The 22113-nt window shown below is 31.7% G+C and overlaps 2 protein-coding genes across 2 annotated transcripts in view; one reads left to right on the top strand and one right to left on the bottom strand.

The window, feature by feature from the left end:
- Positions 1-9637, bottom strand: part of LOC127708443 (poly(ADP-ribose) glycohydrolase-like) — a 34566-nt gene extending 24929 nt beyond the window's left edge. Inside the window, exons 1-4 of the mRNA XM_052213312.1 lie at positions 9550-9637; positions 6072-6162; positions 4775-4850; positions 1632-1741 (exon numbers count right to left, since the gene is read on the bottom strand). Coding sequence (XP_052069272.1) covers positions 1632-1741; positions 4775-4850; positions 6072-6162; positions 9550-9576 — 304 coding nt within the window. The 5' untranslated portion in view covers positions 9577-9637. The remainder of the gene's footprint in view (positions 1-1631; positions 1742-4774; positions 4851-6071; positions 6163-9549) is intronic.
- Positions 9638-9821: 184 nt separating this feature from the next.
- On the top strand, positions 9822-20535 carry LOC127709148 (40S ribosomal protein S24-like). Its single transcript, XM_052214513.1, has 5 exons — positions 9822-9863; positions 11088-11153; positions 14600-14809; positions 16014-16127; positions 20455-20535. The coding sequence occupies exons 1-5, from the start codon at positions 9861-9863 to the stop codon at positions 20455-20457; spliced, it is 396 nt and encodes a 131-aa protein (XP_052070473.1). The 5' UTR covers positions 9822-9860; the 3' UTR covers positions 20458-20535.
- Positions 20536-22113: the final 1578 nt, after the last annotated feature.

Here is a 22113-nt window from a genome sequence, read left to right as displayed (position 1 = left end):
TGATAAATATAATAAATAAAATAGTTAAAGAAGACAAAAGCTTGTTTTGTTTATAATTACAAGGATTAAATTTTCTATTCTGGTAAATCAATTATTAATGGATCTCAATAAAGAGCCTCAAAACTAACGCACAATACTGCCAATCATTACGTATCAAATTAAATCATGAATAGATTTTCCCACGGTCGGTCAGTAAGGTCACCTGTGTTAACTGTTACGATATTTCCCGCCATATGAAAATCACGTGCATTTGACAAAATTAATCCCAGCTATTTTTAGCATTCAACATTGTATTGTGAGTGAAGTCAAGTTCAAAGTTCAACCACATGCTGTTGATCACTGATATGTGTATCATGCAATTGTCTTTTCACGGCAAATATTTTTTTTAGATTGGTGTCAAAAATACAACAAACAAATTAACATGCATTGTGCGTAAATTAATATTATGCAATTAAGAGTCAATGCAGCACCATAAAATTATTTAAATAGGAGTAATTGCATTTCTTTAGACTACAAATCATAGTAAATATTTAATTAACTGGTCATCAAACGATTGAATGCTTCTAGTTTTAATGTCCATTTCATGTCAGTGGCAATTATTTCATGCATATTTAACAAACACAGAAATACCAAAATAAACCTAATTCCCGAGAAGAATCGATATCTTCTTCTAGTGTTATTATTTGCATACTACTTTAGTTATATATCACCAACTTTCGGACAATATTTGTTTACAGTAAAAAGTAAATTCACAATTATAAAGAATCACCAAACTACTAGTATACAAGTATTGCTCAGTGTAATTATTTTTATTTCAGAACTGACCCAACGCAGACTGAAAATTAAATACAATTGTAGTGTTGTCAAACTAAAACGTATACAGCAGCACTTTGCACATCATTCTGCTAATCAATGGGTTTACGTGGAAAATAAATCAGTAAAACAAAATAACCTTCCAGAAATAAAAAAGAAAATATTTTAAAAACTGTATGCCAACAAATACGAAAAAGATATATAACAAAAAAAATACAAAGGAACATAGAAAATAATATTTTGAGGAATAAATACAGCATTTGAAATATAAAAAGCCATAATTAAAAAATAGGCTATTTTTTATTAAAACAAAGTTGTCTCCAGTACTTCACCTGTAAAAATATTTTATGTCAAATACGATGTAGAACTAATCAATAAAGTGGCTGAGAGGTTTAAATCACAGGTAACCTGATTCTGAAATCAGTGAAGCGTAATAATCTAGTAGCACGGATTGAGATGAAAGGACAATTATATTACCGTTCACACCTGGATCTGTTGATTAATGACCATACTACCTACCATAAAAAAGTCGGATTATTCATTTCCGACATGTCCCAGTCCGTTATTTATAGTAGTAAGTCTCTACCCGTACTGTACATGAGCTATTGCAACATCTCAAGAAATGTCCACTACTGGTCGACACTGGATTTCTGCTTAACAAGACCAAATGAAAACTTATAATTGTTGACGAATTCGAGAATACAAAACATCAAAATTCTGGTATGCATAAGATAATTTATTGAGATTATCAGCATTTTCCCCACTTATATTTCACATTTTTTTTAATGACGCACATTAAGTCAAAAAAAAAAACTTACTTTTTTCGGTAAAAGTTTTGGCTGCTTGAGCTCCTTTCCCATCAAATGATGCACCAAGCCCTTGTGTAGAAATGTCATTTAAAACTTTTTTCACAGGATTTACTGCTGGTCTACAAAGGAATAAAAGCAGGTCTCTGTATCATTATTTTTAATAAATTAACAGTTTATTATTATTTCTAGCAGAAAAGATTACATGGTCACTGCATATGCATATTTGAACAACACACTTATAATATTATAAGGCTGATTATCTAAGAAAATTTAACAAAACAGAAAAGATTTATTTTTTTCAAAAGTATACATAAAAATTTGTCAAGGAGAAAAAATAATTTCATATAGTGCACAACCTCTCATTCTACCTGTTTCCAAGCCTCATACAAATATATTTTATATCGAGAAAACGAACGATTCTCTATATTTGAATATGTGTACATAAACCTATAAATATGATGTATCTCTTTATGTGACTAATCATGGTTGTGGTCTTACATCAGGTATTGTCATTTGGTCAGCTGTTGAATTTATCACTCATCACAACTCTTTCTCTGCCAACAACTTTATCCTTTTATTTGCAAATGAATGTAACAAATGTAAAAATTTAATGCAATACTTATATATAAAGCCACATATAACACAGCACTTTTAACCCTGTCTTTATTTGCAAAGACCGCCAAAATATCCTGAAACCATAATAAGATCATTTATGTTAGTGAAAAGTGGAAAATGTGAACAGCGAAACTTTTAAAGCAATGATTAGTTGATCAGTGAGATATCTAGAGCGAAGTACCATTCATTTTATTTTTCACATAATGTCAACTACTGTAAATTCAGAAATTATTGCCATGTTTTATCGAAAGATGCAGTTAAGTTTGCAATAATAATAAAATGCTCCGCAGGGCGCAGCTTGATACGACCGCAGAGGTCGAATCCTGAACAGTTGGGGCAAGTATGGACACAACATTCAAGCTTGATACAGCTTTGCATTTGGATTGTGATTAAATATTTGACACAGCATAGGTTTCTGACACAGAATGAATGTGGTCTAAGAACTTAAAAATTTTAAATTGGACATTCACCTATTATGGTCCAATATCCAAAATCTAAATACATGGTTAGATTCAGCATATCAAAGAACCCCAAGAATTCAATTTTTGATGAAATCAAACAAAGTTTAATTTTGGACCCTTTTGACCTCAATGTGGACAAAGTTGATAACGGGGCCCAAAAATCAAAAATCTAAATACATGGTTAGATTCAGCATATCAAAGAACCCCATATATTCAATTTTTGTTGAAATCAAACAAAGTTTAATTTTGGACCCCGATTTGGACCAACTTGAAAACTGGGCCCATAATCAAAAATCTAAATACATGTTTAGATTCAGCATATCAAAAAACCCTAAGAATTCAATTTTTGTTAAAATCAAACTAAGTTTAATTTTGGACCCTTTGGACCTTAATGTAGACCAATTTGAAAACGGAACCAAAAATTAAGAATCTAAATACACGGTTAGATTCTTCATATCAAAGAACCCCAATAATTCAATTTTTGATGAAATCAAACAAAGTTTAATTTTGGACCCTTTGGACCTCAATGTGGACCAATTTAAAAACGGGGCCCAAAATCCAAAAACTAAATACACGGTTAGATTCAGCATATTAAAGAACCCCAAGAATTCAAGAATAAAACCCCATTGAAATTGGTCAAGAAATAAGCAATTTATAAGAAGTATCTTCTTTTGCACAATACTGTGCAATTAAATATTTCTTGCTATTGCGCAATACTGTACAATTGACAATTTCTTGCTATTGCGCAATATTGTGCTATTGGATATTTCTTGCTATTGCGCAATACTGTGCAATTGAAGATTTCTTGCTATTGCGCAATACTGTGCAATTGAAGATTTCTTGCTATTGTGCAATACTGTGCAATGACAATTTCTTGCTATTGCACAATACTTATTATATAATAATTTACACATCCTGTTTGTTGTGTATCTCCTACCATATCATTATTATTTGCTTTTAAATATAAATCAGAAATAACCAACTTAAAATGGAAAATTTTAAAAGAAAAAAAAAAGGAAAAAAAGAGAAAAAAGGAACCCCCCCCAAAATTTTTTGAACCCCCTTATGATTCATCACCCCCAAACTCAATCCCAGCCTTCCCTTTGTGGTATGGTACCTTGCAGTACAATTTCAGAAAGATCCATATACTTACACACAAGTTATTGTCTGGAAACTAGAAAAATGCTTGTTTTTTGCCCCTTTTTGGCCCCTAATTCCTAAACGTTTCGGCAATTACCCCCAAACTCAATTCCAGCTTTCCCTTTGTGATATGGAACCTTGTAGTACAATTTCAGAAAGATCCATACACTTACACACAAGTTATTGTCATGAAACTAGAAAAATGCTTGTTTTTTGCCCCTTTTTTGGCCCCTAATTCCTAAAATTTTGAGGCAATTACCCCCAAAATCAACCCCAGCATTCCTTTTGTGATATGGAACCTTGTGGTACAATGTCAGAGAGATCCATACACTAACACACAAGTTATGTCTGGAAGTTACAAAAATGCTTATTTTTGGCCCCTTTTTGGCCCCTAATTCCTTCACTGTTGGTACCATAACCCCCAAAATCAATCCCAACCTTCCTTTTGTGGTATTGAACCTTGTGGTAAAATTTCATAGAGATCCATTCACTTAAACTAAAGTTAGAGTGCGAAAACCAATGTGTCTTCGGACGACGACGACAACGACGCCAACGTCATACCAATATACGACCACAAAAATTTTTTGCGGTCGTATAAAAACTTGTATTCATACTCTCAGTAGTAATTTTCCTTCATAAAATTTTTGCAATAGCATTAATTGCATTTCATATTTTTTCCAATGGTCAAGGATTCACAATAATAAATGCACACATGTACATTAGCTTCTGAATTTCCAGTATTTCTAATTTGATACAGAAGCATCTTAATTGTTTGAGTCAAACAGATTCATTATGTAACTTTAACTTTACTTCAACATTACATCCTATGCTTTTTTTATCTTCCACTACTTTTATTGTTTGAACACTTCTGCAAAAATCTATTAGAAATTGACAATTTGGTGGATAGATGAATGCTATAATTATAAATATAATTACTTTGAGCTTTTTCCAGGTTTAGATTCAGCCATTTCTACATCAATAATTTCCACCTTTTTGTCTTTTACTGGTTCATCTAAAAAAAAGTAAAACAATAAAAAAAAAAATAATAATCATGCTAACCTTCAAAAATATCAACCTAGCATATATACATGTATCTGTATTGCAAAGTTAGTTATTACTTATGTCCATATACTTACAGTGTACTTTTCTTGTTTATCAATTTTGATTATTTATTTTAAGACTGATAGCTGATATTTTTAATACAGCCATGACATTTCAGGTTCAGAAGTGCTTTTCTAAATTTAATTTCATCAAGTATGCAACAACAAGAACATTTGTAAGCCAAGGATGTATAAGACCTAAATATGTGAAGAGCTCCATGTTTATGACCTTAAGGGACATAGAAAAATAGCCAAATTCATCTAAGTTTAATTTTTGAACTTTAGTTTCTTAATAATTTTTAAAAGCTCTGTTTAAGCACTTATTTTTCAAATCACTTTAATAAGTTCATATTTTGTTTGTTTGTTATATTGTAATATCATATTGACATATTACAGACTTGCACGAGTTTGAAGAATATATATTGACCTCCAGCTATTGATGCCTTTTGGTTTATGTACCAAAGGGTTGCTGTCTCATTGACATTTATTTGTTATTTGAAAACATTAATATTGCAAAATCATGGTAATTTGTACTTGACATTTCATATAGAAATATAATTTTAAATTCTATAATTGTATGTACATGTATCAGAAATATACACATGACTTAACAGGATAAATAATGAAAATCCCTGATTCAGTAGGATTGTTTCCTATTATTTTTTTAAATACATACTACATGTACAAGTTCATCAATATAAACCCACTCAATAATTCAGTTTTGACCCATCATGATAAAAAGAGTTTGGATGCAGGATATCAATACAGCAATTTTATATTTCAAGGTATGATTACTCTTTTATTTTGTTTGGTAACTTTCCTTTTGATTTTTTTTTTTTAAATCTTGTATTCTATCAGTTTTTTAGTTATATTTTCAATGTTTTAACCTTAAACTCATCATCTTTACATGATGCATGAGCATAGAGTGGACAAAACTTCTAAATGGTCCCCTGTAACCACCCTAAAGATTGGAAATACCAGTTATCCTTCATCATATAAGAAAAACAGATTAAGCTTTTGTATTTTAAGTTTTCACAAAATCTGAGGTAAAACTTTTACAGGAAGAAGAGGGTTTGCTCATTGGAGCAGGTGGAAATGACAAACTTTGCCTTAGCTGTCTGATGTGTACTTACCATTATTTGATTTGGTTTTCTTTCTAAAAAAATCTAATAGGGTTCTTTTCTTTTTCAAAGGGGGTTCACTCATTCTATAAACAACTTTGCCCTAAAATAAAATATAAATGTTTAATGAAACAATCAAAATAGAGGTGCATATTTATATAAAACATAAGATAAAATTCCTAATTCACATGAAAACATTGCAAAGGGTTCCTTTGAACCCAGTGTCCCGACTTCGATTTCTGCTGTCAGTGTAAAAATGTAATGTTCACTGCCAAAAGCTTAGTCCATTTATAAGTAAAAAAAAAGATTTTTTTTTTTAAATCTAATATTTTCTTCAGATGCTATTTGAGCTGCGTTGGATAGAAATAACGACATTATGCAAGTGCATATACATTGTATACCTGTACATGTATAAGACTTTATTTGATTTTGGAACATTCAAATACCAAATAAAAGATAAATTTTAGTCTGTTTTGTAAGGTTCTTATATCAACTTAATTTTCTAACAGTTACTTTGCATAGAAATTCTTTAATCTGAAAAAGGTTAACAGATGTGTTGATATCCATTTGCATAAGGTAGATTTCTATCCGACGCAGCTCATTTCTTTTATCTTGAAAAAGCTTCTGTCCAAGTTTCATAATACATTGTATTCCATGAAGGATTAACAAAGTTATATTTGATGTCTAAAAATTTAATCCCAGACGGAATGTAATTGTTAAATGCATATAAAATTGAGATTGACACAGAGATATGTCTTGCCTTTATATAATTTTTATAGCTGAAATTAAAGTGGCAGTACTTTTAACATGTTAACTATGCAACACGTTCAAAGTCAATAAACTATGTATGAGGGTGCATGTTTAAAAAATCATATTACCTCTGTGGAAATGAGAACTCACAATGCAATTGACAATACACCTGCATACCAAATACATGTACCATATCATAGGTGGGTCCCTATAAACTGACCAAAAGAACAAACTTTAACCTGTAAACAATGCAAAATTTTCAAAGTCATTGAACCATGAGGAGGTGGAAGATCATTGTATCCATGGCCATTAGACATGCAAATGCTGTATAGAACTGCATACCAAATATCATTGACCAACCACTGGTGGTTCCCATAAACTGTCCTGATCACACCCTTATACATGTACATGTAAACTATAATACATCTGTATATGCAAAAGTTTCAAAGTCAATAGACCATGACTCAGAGAAATGGGGCCAAATAATCTCCATGGAATTGAAATGTCCAAATGCTAATACCAGTGATTTTCCTACCTTTTTTCAAATGGGGCCTATACCCTAGCCAATTGGGAAAAATGTGTCGTATATAACGTGTTAATTGGGGAAAAAAATAAATCATTGATTTCATCATATCTTAATGAGGTTATTTATTAGAATTCCAATTTTCTGAACATATCAAATTTTTTTTCTTAATGCATGTTAATATATATCCAGGGTTTGACACTAACTAAATTCCTTTATACAAGGGCTATTTAATTTTTTTTTAAGTCCTCCCTCAACTCTGCTAGCCCGTCAAGTTCTGCCTTTGGCACGACTCATGCTACTGGTGTCTGATGGCATGCTCCCCATCAGAAAATTTTAAAATAAATGAAGCTATATCATGTGATCTTGGACATTTCCAGATGTTTTTCATGATGAATTAACTGGTTTGCTAATAAAATGTAGAGACAAAACAATTTATTTTAATCATCTCCATTAAGAGTCTGTATGTAGTGATCTGGAAACATTTAGTCTCTATGACACAAGGGCTCCTTCATATAAATTTGAACATGAATGGGCCATGAGAACATATGCATAAGTAGAAATATATACTAAAACGGGAAGGTACTATCCAATACTCTCCACGATGACAACAAAAAGAAGAATCAAACCTGGATACACTACACAAACTAGTAGAACAATTCACATTCAAATTATTACAACTGATTTAATAATTTTTAATAATCATCAAAGTTAGAAGGAGATAATTAAAGATTCGTTTCTATTCCCGTGAATTCCGAGTGTAAATGGACTGCCATATTTTCTATGGTACATGAATTTAATAAATACCATTTCGTGCACTTCCGTGGCTTGATTGGCTTTTTAATTGATATTAACATCACAACTAACAGAAGAAAATAATGTATTGACCAGCGAAAAAAGCATTTTGCTGCACGCTTTGGCATGTTTACAAAATTTATAAATAAACCAAAGACTAAAAAATTAACAAAGACAGTTAAGCACATTTTATGGAGACAAAAACTAAATTTAGAATAAATGCTCAATGTGTTTTTAAAGGAAATTAATAGTAATCATACTTTCAATACTTTTATTGGAAGAAAAATAATCGACCGTAGTAGCAAACTTTCATAGAATTAAAATTGTTTCCTTTGAAAATTTAGATCATGGTTATTGACGTTTTTCCGGTTTTCAGATGAACCATGCAGAACTTTAAACTGGTTCCCCAAATATGATGATAATCTGTCTACGGACGTATTTTTCTTCCGGAACAGTACAACAACCTATATTTTGAACCAAATCATACAAACGATAAAATTATCAATTATCTTTCTGCTACAACTTGATTGAACTGGGAATCTTACGTGTTCATTTGGGAAAAATTTAGGTTTTTTTCTAATTGGGAACGGGGCCGATATTCGGACCCAAAATAAAGGCAGGAAAATCACTGAATACAACTGCATACCAAATATCATTGGCTTACCACTAGTGATTTCCCTTAAACTGACCTCATCACAAACTTTACATGAAAACTTAAACCGTAGTGTATTATTGAAAATATATCAAACAACTTCTCTTCATCTCTTGACATGAATTTGGGAAAATTGGTGGGAGCAATTCATTCTTTATTTTAATTATAGTTGTGTCAAGAAATGGATATTATTTTGTGGAATTTGGCGGGAAATAACTTATTCACTTTTGCTCTATTGAATCTTGTAGGGAGAGCGTTTCAGCATTTCAGTAGAAGACACAGTGTTACATTTTGTATGTTATGATCTGTTATATATTTTATGACCTAGACACCTTATTGCTATTTGTTTGCCATTTCTGGAAATTGCAACAGTTCCAGGAAAATTTGGACTTCACAATAGAAAATGGCTGACGTCCAAAACTAAAATTGATCATTGTATGATGCCAATTTCCCAGTGTCACAGATTCCTAAATAGTGAAAAGGTTTAGTTTAGAAAAACAAGCTGTTTCAAATTTTAGGTTTGTGACCTTTTGTATTGCACCCACATTTCTACATAAAGGTTTACGCAGCTTTTTACGTTATGTTCGTTTTTCATGATACATTTGTAAATCAGTTTCGGGTTGTAGTAGTGGTACATGTAGTTGGAAATTATTTCACGTTTTTCCAGATATCATTTATGATTTAATCTGAGACTGGACAGTGCTTTTGATTCAAACAATTAACAAGCTATTTGAAGGGAATCTTAGATCGATTTTTTCTCATAACATTACCAAACATAATACAAAGGAAAGTTTCATACAGCAGTATCTTGAGTATATTTCCGACTGAAGCAGTTTTATTGGAAATTTAACCGGAAGTATAAACTCGAAAGTGAAAGTGTAATATACACCATAGAAAATTATTAGTAGTACATACATACTAAAATGAAACGAAATCAATTTTTTACAATAAAAGAGTCCACTTTGATTTAGCATTGTTCGAATGAATTTATTAAATTAGAGAACTATTTCAATATCTAAAGTACTTATTATTTCTCAACTTCCGGTTCGTCCTTTCTTCCGTCGTCAACAATTTCACCAACATGGTACGATACTACCCATACTTCAATCCACATTAATCGTTTATATTACTGACCATCTTGTTGAAGGAACAAATGAATAAAATATTTAATACCCATTCTTTAGTTTGATAGCATATTCGTACGACATTGCGTCCTTACGAACGACATTATTGATGTGAAAGATAGTCCGGTTCAAGGGAAGTAGTCCAACTGACTTTCAACTAAATGTTAATAGATGCATTAAATTAAAACATCTGCATGTCAATATCCTCAATGGGAGTTTTGTTGGAAGAGACTGATCCCTTTTACTTTTTTCTTTATCGCACTCTTTTATCATGCCAGGAATAACCATTTAATGGTGAATTATATCTGATATGTTCTTGTTTTGTGACATGCCGACTTTGTCTTTAAGTAAGGCTTTTGACTTGACCATTAGATGCTAAGGACAAGGTTCATTTGATCAGCATATTAAATGCTTTTTATGTTTCATGGAATATAAAAAACTTGGATGTCAGATTTCTATCATCCCGCTTCAATTGTACATGAAAATTAATACAGTTCGCTTCAATATTATTACCAATTTTCTCAACATTGTTTATTTTGGGACCCTCTGCAGGAACAAGTAATCACCCAAGTAAAGGATACATATATATATACACCTACCGGTTGTCATATGGCCTTTGACATAGAGAAAAATCCATGCTATCATGTCTGTGTGTGGAATGGTAGGAGTACAACAATTTGGTTGACTACAATGTATTTATAAATATATGCTATATTAATATTGAGAACGGAAACTGGGAATGTGTCAGAGAGATGACAACCCAACCAAAGAGCAGAAAACAGCCTAAGGCCACCAATGGGTCTTCCAACACAGCAAGAAAATTTTGCACCTGGAGGCAGGCTAAACAATATTCAATAATGTACAAAATGAATACTAGTTCAGCGAAAATGGATGTCACACTAAACTCCGAAACATGAACCAAAATTATAAGAACACAAGACTAACAAAGGCCAGAGGTTCCTGACTTGGTACAGGCACTAAAATTCTATGGGGTTAAACATATTTTGTGCTATCTCAACCCTCCCCCTATTAATCTGCCTACAATGTATTCCAGTGTTATAAAAAATCCTACTGTTCTAGGAAGTCCACTTAGCCAAATAAGTCTTTAAATTAGAAATAATTGAGTTACTCTCCAGAGTAGGTTGTGAATCACCATTTCATGTTCTCTGTTGTATACTTTTCAGAGTGAAGGTGCCACAATTCGTACTAGGAAATTTATGACCAATCGTCTGCTGTGCCGGAAGCAGATGGTATGTATAGACACTAGAATTATTTATTTTCTCAATAACAAAGCATTGACTTGTGAGATCAAATGTGAGGAAGGGCATTTATTATAGATTTGATAGGTGGTTGGTTTATTATACATGTATGACAACATGAGGAAAAAGAGAGGAGACCAAACCTTAAGAAATTTTAAAACATAGGGTGTGACATTCAGGGTAGTCCTTGGAAATCTATTCGAAATAATTGATTATGTACTCATGGTAGATTGGAAAATGTCAGATTTGTCTAAAATGACATCAAAGCTCTTCAATAGTACAGCAGTACACTTCAGTAAGAAGTTAACAATCTCCCAAGAAATTATAATACAATCAAAACATTGGTCTGAATATAAATCTAATTGTTAAAATTAAGGGACATGAATAAAATTCTCCATATACAACAATTAAAATGTGGGGTTTTTCCTCATTTACTTTTGTCTAAATTGACTGGAAATGAAGGAAAACTACAAAATATAAACTCAGCAAAACCTTTTGATGTTTAAGACAGCTTACCTAGCAGTCTTCCAATGTTATGCATCTGACTTCTAGCTGACAACTAAGAAGCAGCTGTAATTACAAAAATTATCGCAAAAATTTTTCCTATGAAAAAGTAGGATACAACATTCTAATATGACATTCTTCAAACACTTTGTCAAGTTTGAGAACGCACCCGTGGTAAAATATGAATATATTGATATGTTAGCTGATCGTCAACGTCATGGATTGTTTGGGCAGTTCCAATCTTACTCCCACATAGTTTGCTTTTTATACGACCGCAAAAATTTTTTGGGATGGTATGATGTCGTCATCGTCTGCAGTGTCTTCCGAAGACACATTGGTTTCCTGACAATAACTTTAGTTTAAGTGAATGGATCTCTATGAAATTTTTTAAGAAGGTGCAATACCACAAAAGGAAGATTGGGATTGATTTTGGGGATGATGGTCCCAACCGTTTAGGAATTAGGGGCCCAAAACAAGCATTTTTCTAGTTTCAGGATAATTACTTGTGTATAAGTATCTCGATTGCTCTGAAATTGTACCACAATGTTTAATACCAAAAGTAGAAGGTTGGGATTCATTTTAGGGCTATGGGGCCAACAGTTTAGGAATTAAGGGCCAAAAAGAAGCATTTTTCTAGTTTCCAGACAATAACTTGTGTGTAAGTGTATGGATCTCTCTGACATTGTACCACAAGGTTCCATATAACAAAGGGAAGGCTGTGATTGAGTTTGGGGTTAATTGCACCAAACATGTAGGAATTAGGGGCCAAAAACAAGCATTTTTCTAGTTTCCAGACAATAACTTGTGTTTAAGTGTATTGATCTCTCTGAAATTGTACTACAATGTTCCATACTACAAAGGAAAAGCTGGGATTGAGTTTTAGGGTTATTGCTCCAAGGGGGGTTTCAAAAAGTTGGGGGGGGGGGGGATTTTTTTTCCAATTTTTTTAAGGGATTCATATCTTTTTTTCAAAATTTTTCAAATTTCGAATTTTTGAAAAGTTTCAAGAAGAAATCTTCAATTGCACAGCATTGCACAATAGATTTGTAAGATCTTTGACCACATTTATTTTGTGTCAGAAACCTTTATTATGTCAAAAATTTGATCACAACCCAAATTCAGACAGTATCAAGCTTGAATATTGTGTCCAAATTTGCCGAACTGTTCAGGGTTCAACCTCTGTGGTCGTATCAGGCTGCGCTCATACGAAGCGAAGCATTTTATTTATGAATGAATTACCTGAGGTCAGATGGTGTAAATGACGTCATTGAACGATGACGTGAAAACCTAAGCATTCTACGGGAAAATGCACAAATTTGAAAGTGAAAGTCGTCAAAACATGAAAACATGACAAATATTGAAATAATGATAAGAATTTGTTGAAAGCCCATTTTCTTAAATAAAAGTAAGATAATCAATCAGCTTCGTCCAAATCTGTCTTAGTATGTTATTGTAAATCATTTAACCATGTCACTTATTCAGTTTTCTTCGTATTTACGTGAATTTTAATAATGAGTTAAATTACGGGAACAGCAAACATTCCCTTCACCTCAGTGATATTGTTGTCTTTTTTCAGAACTACCTCTACCATTTTTTTTTGGGGAAAAATGCATAATTTTTATTGAAATTGGGAAGTTGGTTTATTTTATTTTAAACACATCTCCGATTTTTTGCTAAACTTTACTGTCTTTTTTGCACAGTTTTATCACATATATTTTGATTGTCAGACATTTTAAACCTGAAAGGTACTTTTTGGGGAGGGGAAAGAGACAGAAACAATGATGGTACTTAATGCACTGAAAACACCGTGATGATTCTGATCAGAAACCTGGATCTCATAAGCACTTTCATAATATCAAAATAATCATGAATACGAAATTTACATTCATTAATACCAATGCCGTCACTTTTGGGAAAAATGTAAAACTTATTGGGGGGAATTTTAAGCCATATTTTTTAGTAAATCAGAGTTTGCGAAAACTTGTTTTGACCCGTCGGTCATGGGACCGACAAAGCATGATTATTTGTCAGTCCTACAAAATCTGTCAATTTTATCCTGAAATAAAATTAATAACATATTTTGTCGAAATAATTAGTTTTATTCTTCGCACCCACAGGCAAATTAACAATGAAGGACCAGTTCAGGTCTTCTGATTGTTCTTATTTAAAGTCATCTTCACTATCCATTTCATCATCTGAATCACTTTTTCGGCTGTTACAGTATTTGTTTGCTCCATTGTAGGGTTCAATCGCCGATTGTTTGCCAGGGATGGCTCTATGAACAAATTTAGTAGGCCACGTGTAGATCGCCGCTTTGGTTTGTTTATAATAAATCCGTAAACCAGTACCGGAAATTGGCAGCGGGTACATCTGATAACCTTATTGGAAACAGTTGCGGTACATATAATAACCGATGTTAAAAAGTGCCTAAATATGCACTACAACGGCGGTTTTTACATCGGTCATCGGGACTCGCACTAGCCTTCAAAATACAGATCCCGAGTCTCATTTTGACCGACAGGACCGACCATTTTCGCGAACTCTGGTAAATGGGAATTTTCTCTAGGGGAAAAAGCCGAATTTCGGATGTAATTTGAGGCAAACAATATCACTGCACCTAGAGTGCTTCCAAACTAAAGAATTGCTGTCTTTGTCCTATTAGAATAGAAATAATTCAGGGGGGCTTGAATTTATATTGATTTTACCATGAGTTGTCCATTTATGCTGATATTTTACCCCTCGCTATCGCTCGGTAAAATATTTAGCATAAAAGGGCCAACCGTGGTAAAATAACAATTAATTCAAGCCCCCATGAATTATTTCTTAAATAAAAAATACAAGCAAGTATTCTTATTCATTCAGGACTTAAGTACTTGTGTTTTCTTTCTGTCAAGCAATAGATTTTTTCAATGAGTGCTCATAATTCATTTCAGATTGTAGATGTTCTACATCCCGGCAAGGCGACGGTTGCCAAAACTGATGTCCGTGAAAAATTGGCCAGAATGTACAAGACCACACCAGATGTAATATTCTGTTTTGGATTCAGGACAAAGTTCGGAGGTGGCAAGACCACTGGATTTGGACTGATATATGACAGCTTAGACTTTGCCAAGAAATTTGAACCCAAATACAGACTTATCCGAGTATGATTTCATTTAGTTTGGATAGTTTGCATTTTAACAGCTGAAAATTAATTGTTTAGAAATTTGAACCCAAATACAGACTTATCCGAGTATGATTTCATTTAGTTTGGATAGTTTGCATTTTAACAGCTGAAAATTAATTGTTTATATATAACTGAAAAACTGTTGATAGTTTTCTGTTCCAATGTTTCATAGAGATATATTATGGCAGTAGATAATCTTTTGTAGTAAGTTTCATATAAGGGGCAAATGGCATTAATGTACAAGGCTGAAAAAATTCTTTAGGTCTTCAGTTCAGGATCTTTTGATTTTGTTTAATACCATTTTGTAGTTTTACATTAGAAGTCAGTTTGACTTTCTAATTAATTATGAATTAAAGAAGATGTGGGTATATTAATATTTTGCTTATTGTAATCAGTATATACTAGTATGTTTACTGAAAAAGCACTTAAGGAATGTAAAGAGAGCATATAGAAAATTAAATAAAGAAGGTCATGGGCCTTTAAGAGCATGAAACATGTTACACCCTCCAATGTACTGACAGTCTGACAATAATTTTACAAAGAGCTATGAAAGCTGAAGAACCCTTGCAACAGGTCTTGATGGGTTGGTATGTGGCTGTTTTGAGGCAAAATTTTTTACCTTATCCAACATATTCTCATTTGCTAGTGGCCATCAAAATTTTCGTCCTTTGTCCAGGACTGCATTTGACTAACTTTGTTTACCCTACTTATTGGAATTATTGTTAATTTGCTCTTAACCTGACATTTGCATGTAATATTTGCCACTGACATCTAGCAAACAACAATCAATCTATGCCAAAATGTATTGCAAGGTACAATGTACCTGGTAGAGTTTGAAGTTTGTTTGCTTCCAGATTTAAGTAAAACAAAAAAACTTGGAGATTGGGCAGATCACGATTCACATTAAAGTGGGCCACTATTTACAGTTGCAATTTTGAGGGTCAAATAGCTCTTGTGAAATGAAGTTAATTTCTAGCAGTGAAAAGTAATATTATAGACATAGTATTAAATTTATCAAATTTGTACTTGGAAAAAGTAAATTCTTGAATCTAGGAGTAAATTTTATTAACATTTAAGACAGGTTTATTATGTACATGAAATTAAATCGTTTATATTAGATTTGCTTTTGGAGATGGACAGAATTTGTTTATTTGATCATTAACATGTTTATCTGTCCACAGCATGGTGTAGTGGAAAAAGTTCAAAGAGCAGGTAGAAAACAGAGAAAAGAAAGAAAGAACAGACAGAAGAAGGTCAGAGGAACAAAGAAGGCCAAAGTTGGAACAGGCAAAAAGGTAAAAATTAGTTTTATACAGTTTGGAAATCAATACAAGGCAAAAATGGTAAACAGATGCATATTGGTATTTAAAAGTTCATTTATTTCCTTGGTAATGGTTCAGAATTTGTGTGTCATGATCTAGGTCCTCATGTTTACACAAATATCCTCATTTCATGGATAAATCTCTTTGTCTTTCCTTAGTTACTAGATAATACATGTATTTGATATGTGATTCATTCTGTAGAGTTATTCAATGTCTGTCATCCATTGGCAACTGAAAATCTACCAATATGGATAGTTTCATTTTAGATTGAGATATTTTAATATAGGAAATAACACTTGGATGTTCTTTCCCATGAAAAATATGAATTTTTCAGAAATTCCTGTACACTAACTGTTGAATGGAAATTTGTATGTATTATATTAGAGTTGCATTATAGGTTAAATATCATTTTACTGAGTACTGCAACTGTAATTTTTCCATGTATGTCATTATAAATCCCACTTTTCAGAAATAAATATACAGATGAAAGATGGTAAGACTTGAGTGGCTTTGCCTTGTATATATATCTATCTTCAGAGTGAAATCCTTGCATATCATTAATACTACTCTACTGATCAACAGGTGCTCCTGTATATGCTTGTTCTTAAACCAAGAATTAAGTCTTAAGATTTATAGTGAATGTTTGATTTCTTTCACAGTTAAATCTGTTTTGAAGTGAATAAAATTTTCTAAACTAACCACCTGTATATGAATAGAAAATAGTTGCAGAAATCATATGAAATTAATATTCTATGGCACTGTTATTGGTAACATAGTATTCGATTATTTGGTAGTATCAGTCAATGTATGATTTAAATTTAAAGTTGCAAAGATCTTACTGAATCCTTATTCAGGAAAATCAGTTTGTGACTTTTATATTTTTTTATTTATGTCAAAAAGTTTTAAAGTAATGCACAGTTATTATTTACAGTTGAAATAATAAAGCATGCAAATCAAGAGTTTAAATGCCTTGCTTGCAGAATTTGTTTGGTTATTTGCTCAGACATTGTAATTAAGATTGACACCTAAATTAAATGGGTAGGCCAATGATTGTGAGCTATAGTAAACAGACTGTTACTCCGCCTACCCATTGAATTTAGGTGTCAATCTTAATTACAATGTCTGATTAAACAGCCAAACAAAGTTTGCAAGCAAGGCATTTAAACTCTTGACTTGCATATGCTATATTATTTCAACTGTAACAATCTGCAAATATTTCTCACTATAGACATTTTATATTCATGTGCAAGTTGAAAACTGAAATTGATAAAAAAAAAAAAAAAGTAAAAAGAGCATGGACTGAGGTGTCCAGTATCTGAAAGAGCAAGTCATAGGCTAATCTGTCTGATAGGGTTTGACACTTGATAAAAGGACAAACATGTCTGTATTTAAGGATTTTAAGGGAGGGTGCAGATTTTATACGCCCGTTTACAGGACGAATTATGGTATACCATTGTCAGTCCATCGTCTACATGTCGAACATTAACTCAAAAACGCTGCAACCAATTTGCATAAAACTTTGGTGAATTGTTCATATCTATTGATGTGAGCTCCCTTTCGTTTTTTATAAAACTTGGATTTTATGTTTCTGAGTTATGGGGTTTTATTCATTAAAAAAGGGGGGATTTTCCAGTTTTCAGACAATAACTCAAAAATGCTTTCACCAATTTGCAAGAAACTTTGGTCAGTTGTTTATATCTATTGACATGAGCTCCCTTTTGATTTTTATAAATTTAAGATTTTATGTTTCTGAGTTATGGAGTTTTATTCATTAAAAAAAGGGGGAATTTTCCAGTTTTCGGACAAAACTCAAAAATGCTTTCAGCAATTCTCATGAAACTTTGGAGAATTGTTTATATCTATTGATGTAAGCTCCCTTTCAATTTTTATAAATTTTAGATTTTACACTTCCGAGTTATGGGATTTTATTCATAAGAAAGGGGTGATTTTCTAGTTTTCATACAATTCCTTTAAAGTGCTTTGAGCAGTTTTCATTAAACTTTGGTGACTGGTTTATATCAATTAAGATAACCTCCCTTTAGTTTTTCACAAATTTCTGATATGACATTGTGAAGTTATTGAACTTTATTTGTAAAAATGCAACGGGCGTATCATGCGCTCATGGCACAGCTGTTTATTTAATATGCCTGTTTAATTTAACAGTATTAAAGACTAATAAGTCTGTCATCGAACCAATTGAAAATTCCAATTTTTTTTTGCATTATAGTAAAGTAAAAATAAGTAAAAAACAATTGATAACTCGATAATCATTTGCTAAGGTTAGACTGGACATTTTACTAAAATACATCATGCCAGATGTTAAAAAGGGATGTTTGACTTCTATCTTTCACAATAAAAAAAATGCTTCCCTTTAATTTACTTTTTTTTGGTGGGGGGAGGGGGGGGGGGGGGGGGTAGAATTTTGATAATGGGAAGGACAGCCAATCTATGGCAAGCAAATGTAATTCTAATTTTAGTCACAAAAACCGAAGTATTAAACTCAATAAAATATAAAACAAGTTTTACAACTTCAAAAGAATGAGGCTCTGTAAAATCTGATTACATTACTAAACGTGTCAAACCCTCAGTTATAGCTTTTCTTGTTCTTTTACTTTGTATACATGTGTCTGTATTGTTGTCTTTCAGCAGATTTTAATTTGTTATTGATGTATTTTGTCTTTGAAACTTTATTTTCTTAAAATGTAGAAGTTTAAATTACACACTGCATTTCTTTGCTGCTTTAAACATAACTTTAGAAATAATATTTTCTATGATTAACTACTATTTTTTAGTTTAAAAAAGTCCAGCACTAGATTGTTCATTTTATTGTCATAGTGGTTTTCGGTTGTTATTATTTGTGGCAATATAAAACTTTGGTTTGACTCATGACTTTGAAAAGTGTACCTCTACAAGATTAGGAATGGGACAGATTTTATTTTTATTTTTTTATTACCATTGGCACAACTCATTTCCATGTTTGGCCCAGCCATGTCAGTCATGATCTTTTGAGCTTTAAACTTTTGAATAGTTTTATTGTTTAAGTTTGTGATTAGGTCAGTTTAAGATGTTCCACTAACATGACTAATGGTAAGTTAATGATATTTGGTATGCAGTTGTATAAGCATTTGGGGTCTTATTTGACTGCAGATTATGGCCCTACCCCCTCATCATGGTTCATTGACTTTGAAACTTTTGCATAGTTTACATGTTCAAGCTTGTGTTTATGTCAGTTTTAAGGGAACCACTTATGATAAGTCAAGGATAGTTGGTATGCAATTTGTATTAGCATTATAAGTATTTCTGATTTACTTTGAGGTTTTTTGGTCCTGCACCTTCAGTCATGGCTCGCTCATTGACTATGAATGTTTGCATATTTAGTGTATTACCATTTTAATTTCAATATTTTCATTATACTATCAGTATACATAAAGACAAAAGATGTATTTCTGTCCACAGTTTATTTAAGCCAGTATCCTCAGAATGGAGCTAATGGACAACCATGGTTATCTTTTCCTGATAGATTATTTAGTGTATCAGGATTGTTATTTCAAGATTAATGCAAGTTTCAAAGTTGTTTCAATCTTACTTTCAAGTCTGATTAAATGGAACAAAAATTTATCATAAATCAATCTTTCTTGACATCTCTTAGATCCAAGTCTTTTTGCTGTTATTCTCTTTGAAAAATAAATCTAATGGATATATAGAATTGCTATTCATTAAAATGTTGGTTCCATTAAGTTTGGGATGTTAATTCCAATAGTTATGTTAAGTCTTTGAATAAATCATGCTTTTTATTTACTTTCATTTTGGGAAGTAAACAAGTATAGGTTTATCAATTGCATTAACTACCAACTATATGCACATCCTTTCTAACCATTTGATTTTCCATTTTTTCCGTTTCTGCACATGGCACAGCTATTAGATATCTGACATACCAAAGCTAAAAGAATCTTGAGTGCAGAAAGAATTATGCTGAATAACTATTAATACACAACGCAGTTAACTTTTATTAATTTTTTTAACAATTTAAATGTAAAATGGTAAATTCAAGCATAAAAAACATTAAGATATTTGAATCTTATATATGTAATATTAGGTCATATGTAAATGTATTCTATTGCTTCATCCTTGTTTTACTTTAAAGCAAATGTGATTGATTATAGAGGACATTATTTATTTTGAAAATGAAGTAAAAAAATGGAATGTATAACATACAGCTGTCAATTAGTGAGTTGAGTAGGAGATTGGATGTCATATATAAAGTATATTAATAATATTATTTTATTTTGTATTATTTCAGTGATGGTGTATACAGAGATGGATGTGGCTGCAGCTTATGTTGCCTGTGTATTTATTTTGTATTAAATACATGTCAAGACATTTTATGTGTTGAATGAAATCCAATATAGTGGCTCAAGTTTTTGTTTATTCAAAGTTAATAGAAGGGCAGATTTTAATTACACTTAGAGCATGGAAATATATATGCAGTTGAATTTCAATTTAGAATACTTTGAACATACACATTTAAGGGCATGAGATACAGTTTTGATCCTACGTTGAATTTTTGATGTAAATTTGCTTAATATCTATTTTTCACCCAGTTAATTCAAAAATTTATTAAAAAATATGCCTCGCTGTGCTACTTTAAGAGAAAGATGGGTAGAAAATTTAGACATTTACTAAGAATTGCGGTTTCGTGCACATTTCTATCTTTTGGAAAGACATACCTAACTTTTATTTCAAAAGATAAACACAAGCAGATTTTTGTAAAAATATTGTGAATATCTTCTTTACATAATTATGCAGAAAACTTGTGTAACAATCATAAGGAAATAATAATTTTTTTTATTAAATTGCCATGATTTTAGGAAAACCAGCATTTTTGACTGTATATTTATCTACTTTTTAAAAAATCATCGGTGATTTGTTCCTAAAAATTGGTACAAATAATCTTCATACATAATCAAGGCCAAATGACATTTTTTATAAAGAGAGGTACAAATACTAGTTTTCAAGCTATTGATTAAGGTCAGTCGAAAAATGCATCTAATCTCGATATGTCACAGTTTGACGTCACGAAAAGTAACATTTTAGGTTAGCAATGTAACTATCTCCCCTGTATCTGTATCATTTGCCCTAAAGTTAACTGATAAGAAAGATCATTTAAATATGTTTTGAAGATGTCAAAAAAGAAGTTCTATTATGGCAAAAAAGAAGTTCTATTCCTTTGAAATTCAATAGTGGTTGAATTGATGTCAGTAACATTTTTTTTGACAATCTTCGCTTATACCCAACATATTTCATGGATCATGAGTAAAGGAATGGGATATGCATTAGTGAAACAGCAACTCCACAACAATATTAATCTAGTGGTTAAAATATGGTGTTCAACAATAGATAAATATAGATTTTAACCCACCACCCCAGTAGAATCTGTTTCTCCAATTATTGTCCCCTGCACAACAAGATGCCAGAACCATAGAAATGATGGACATTTATCCATCCATCCAGTCTTGTGAGTGCTTTATATGTATAATACTTGAGACAAGTTGAAATCAGTGTCAAAGAACTATTTTAAAGGCCTTGTAATTATAAATTATATAGAAAATTGCACTGCAAGTACTTTCGAGCTTGGTACATTTCTTGCAGGATTATAATAAAATTAAATTATTTATATTGAAGGTTTATGTTGGTAATATCTGGGATAGTTAAAAAAAAAATGGGTTGATCAATTATTTTTTCTTGAATTATATCTGTTGGAAGTGTAAATTCTATACAAAATTGCAATGTCTCCGACCATTTCAAAAATAAGTGTTGATAAACTATTTTAAAAGAAGTAATGCATCTTGAAAATATATATTATATAGAAAAATGTACTGTTGGCACTCACACCTACATAACATATAGGATTGTTATGAAATTTATATCGAGTTATGCCCCTTGGAAATATATAGAGTAT

Source organism: Mytilus californianus, unplaced genomic scaffold, assembly GCF_021869535.1.
Source record: "Mytilus californianus isolate M0D057914Y unplaced genomic scaffold, xbMytCali1.0.p SCAF_7, whole genome shotgun sequence".
NCBI lineage: Eukaryota > Metazoa > Mollusca > Bivalvia > Mytilida > Mytilidae > Mytilus > Mytilus californianus.
The sequence above is the reverse complement of the archived record's forward strand: the minus strand, read 5'-3'. Positions and strand labels throughout refer to the sequence as shown.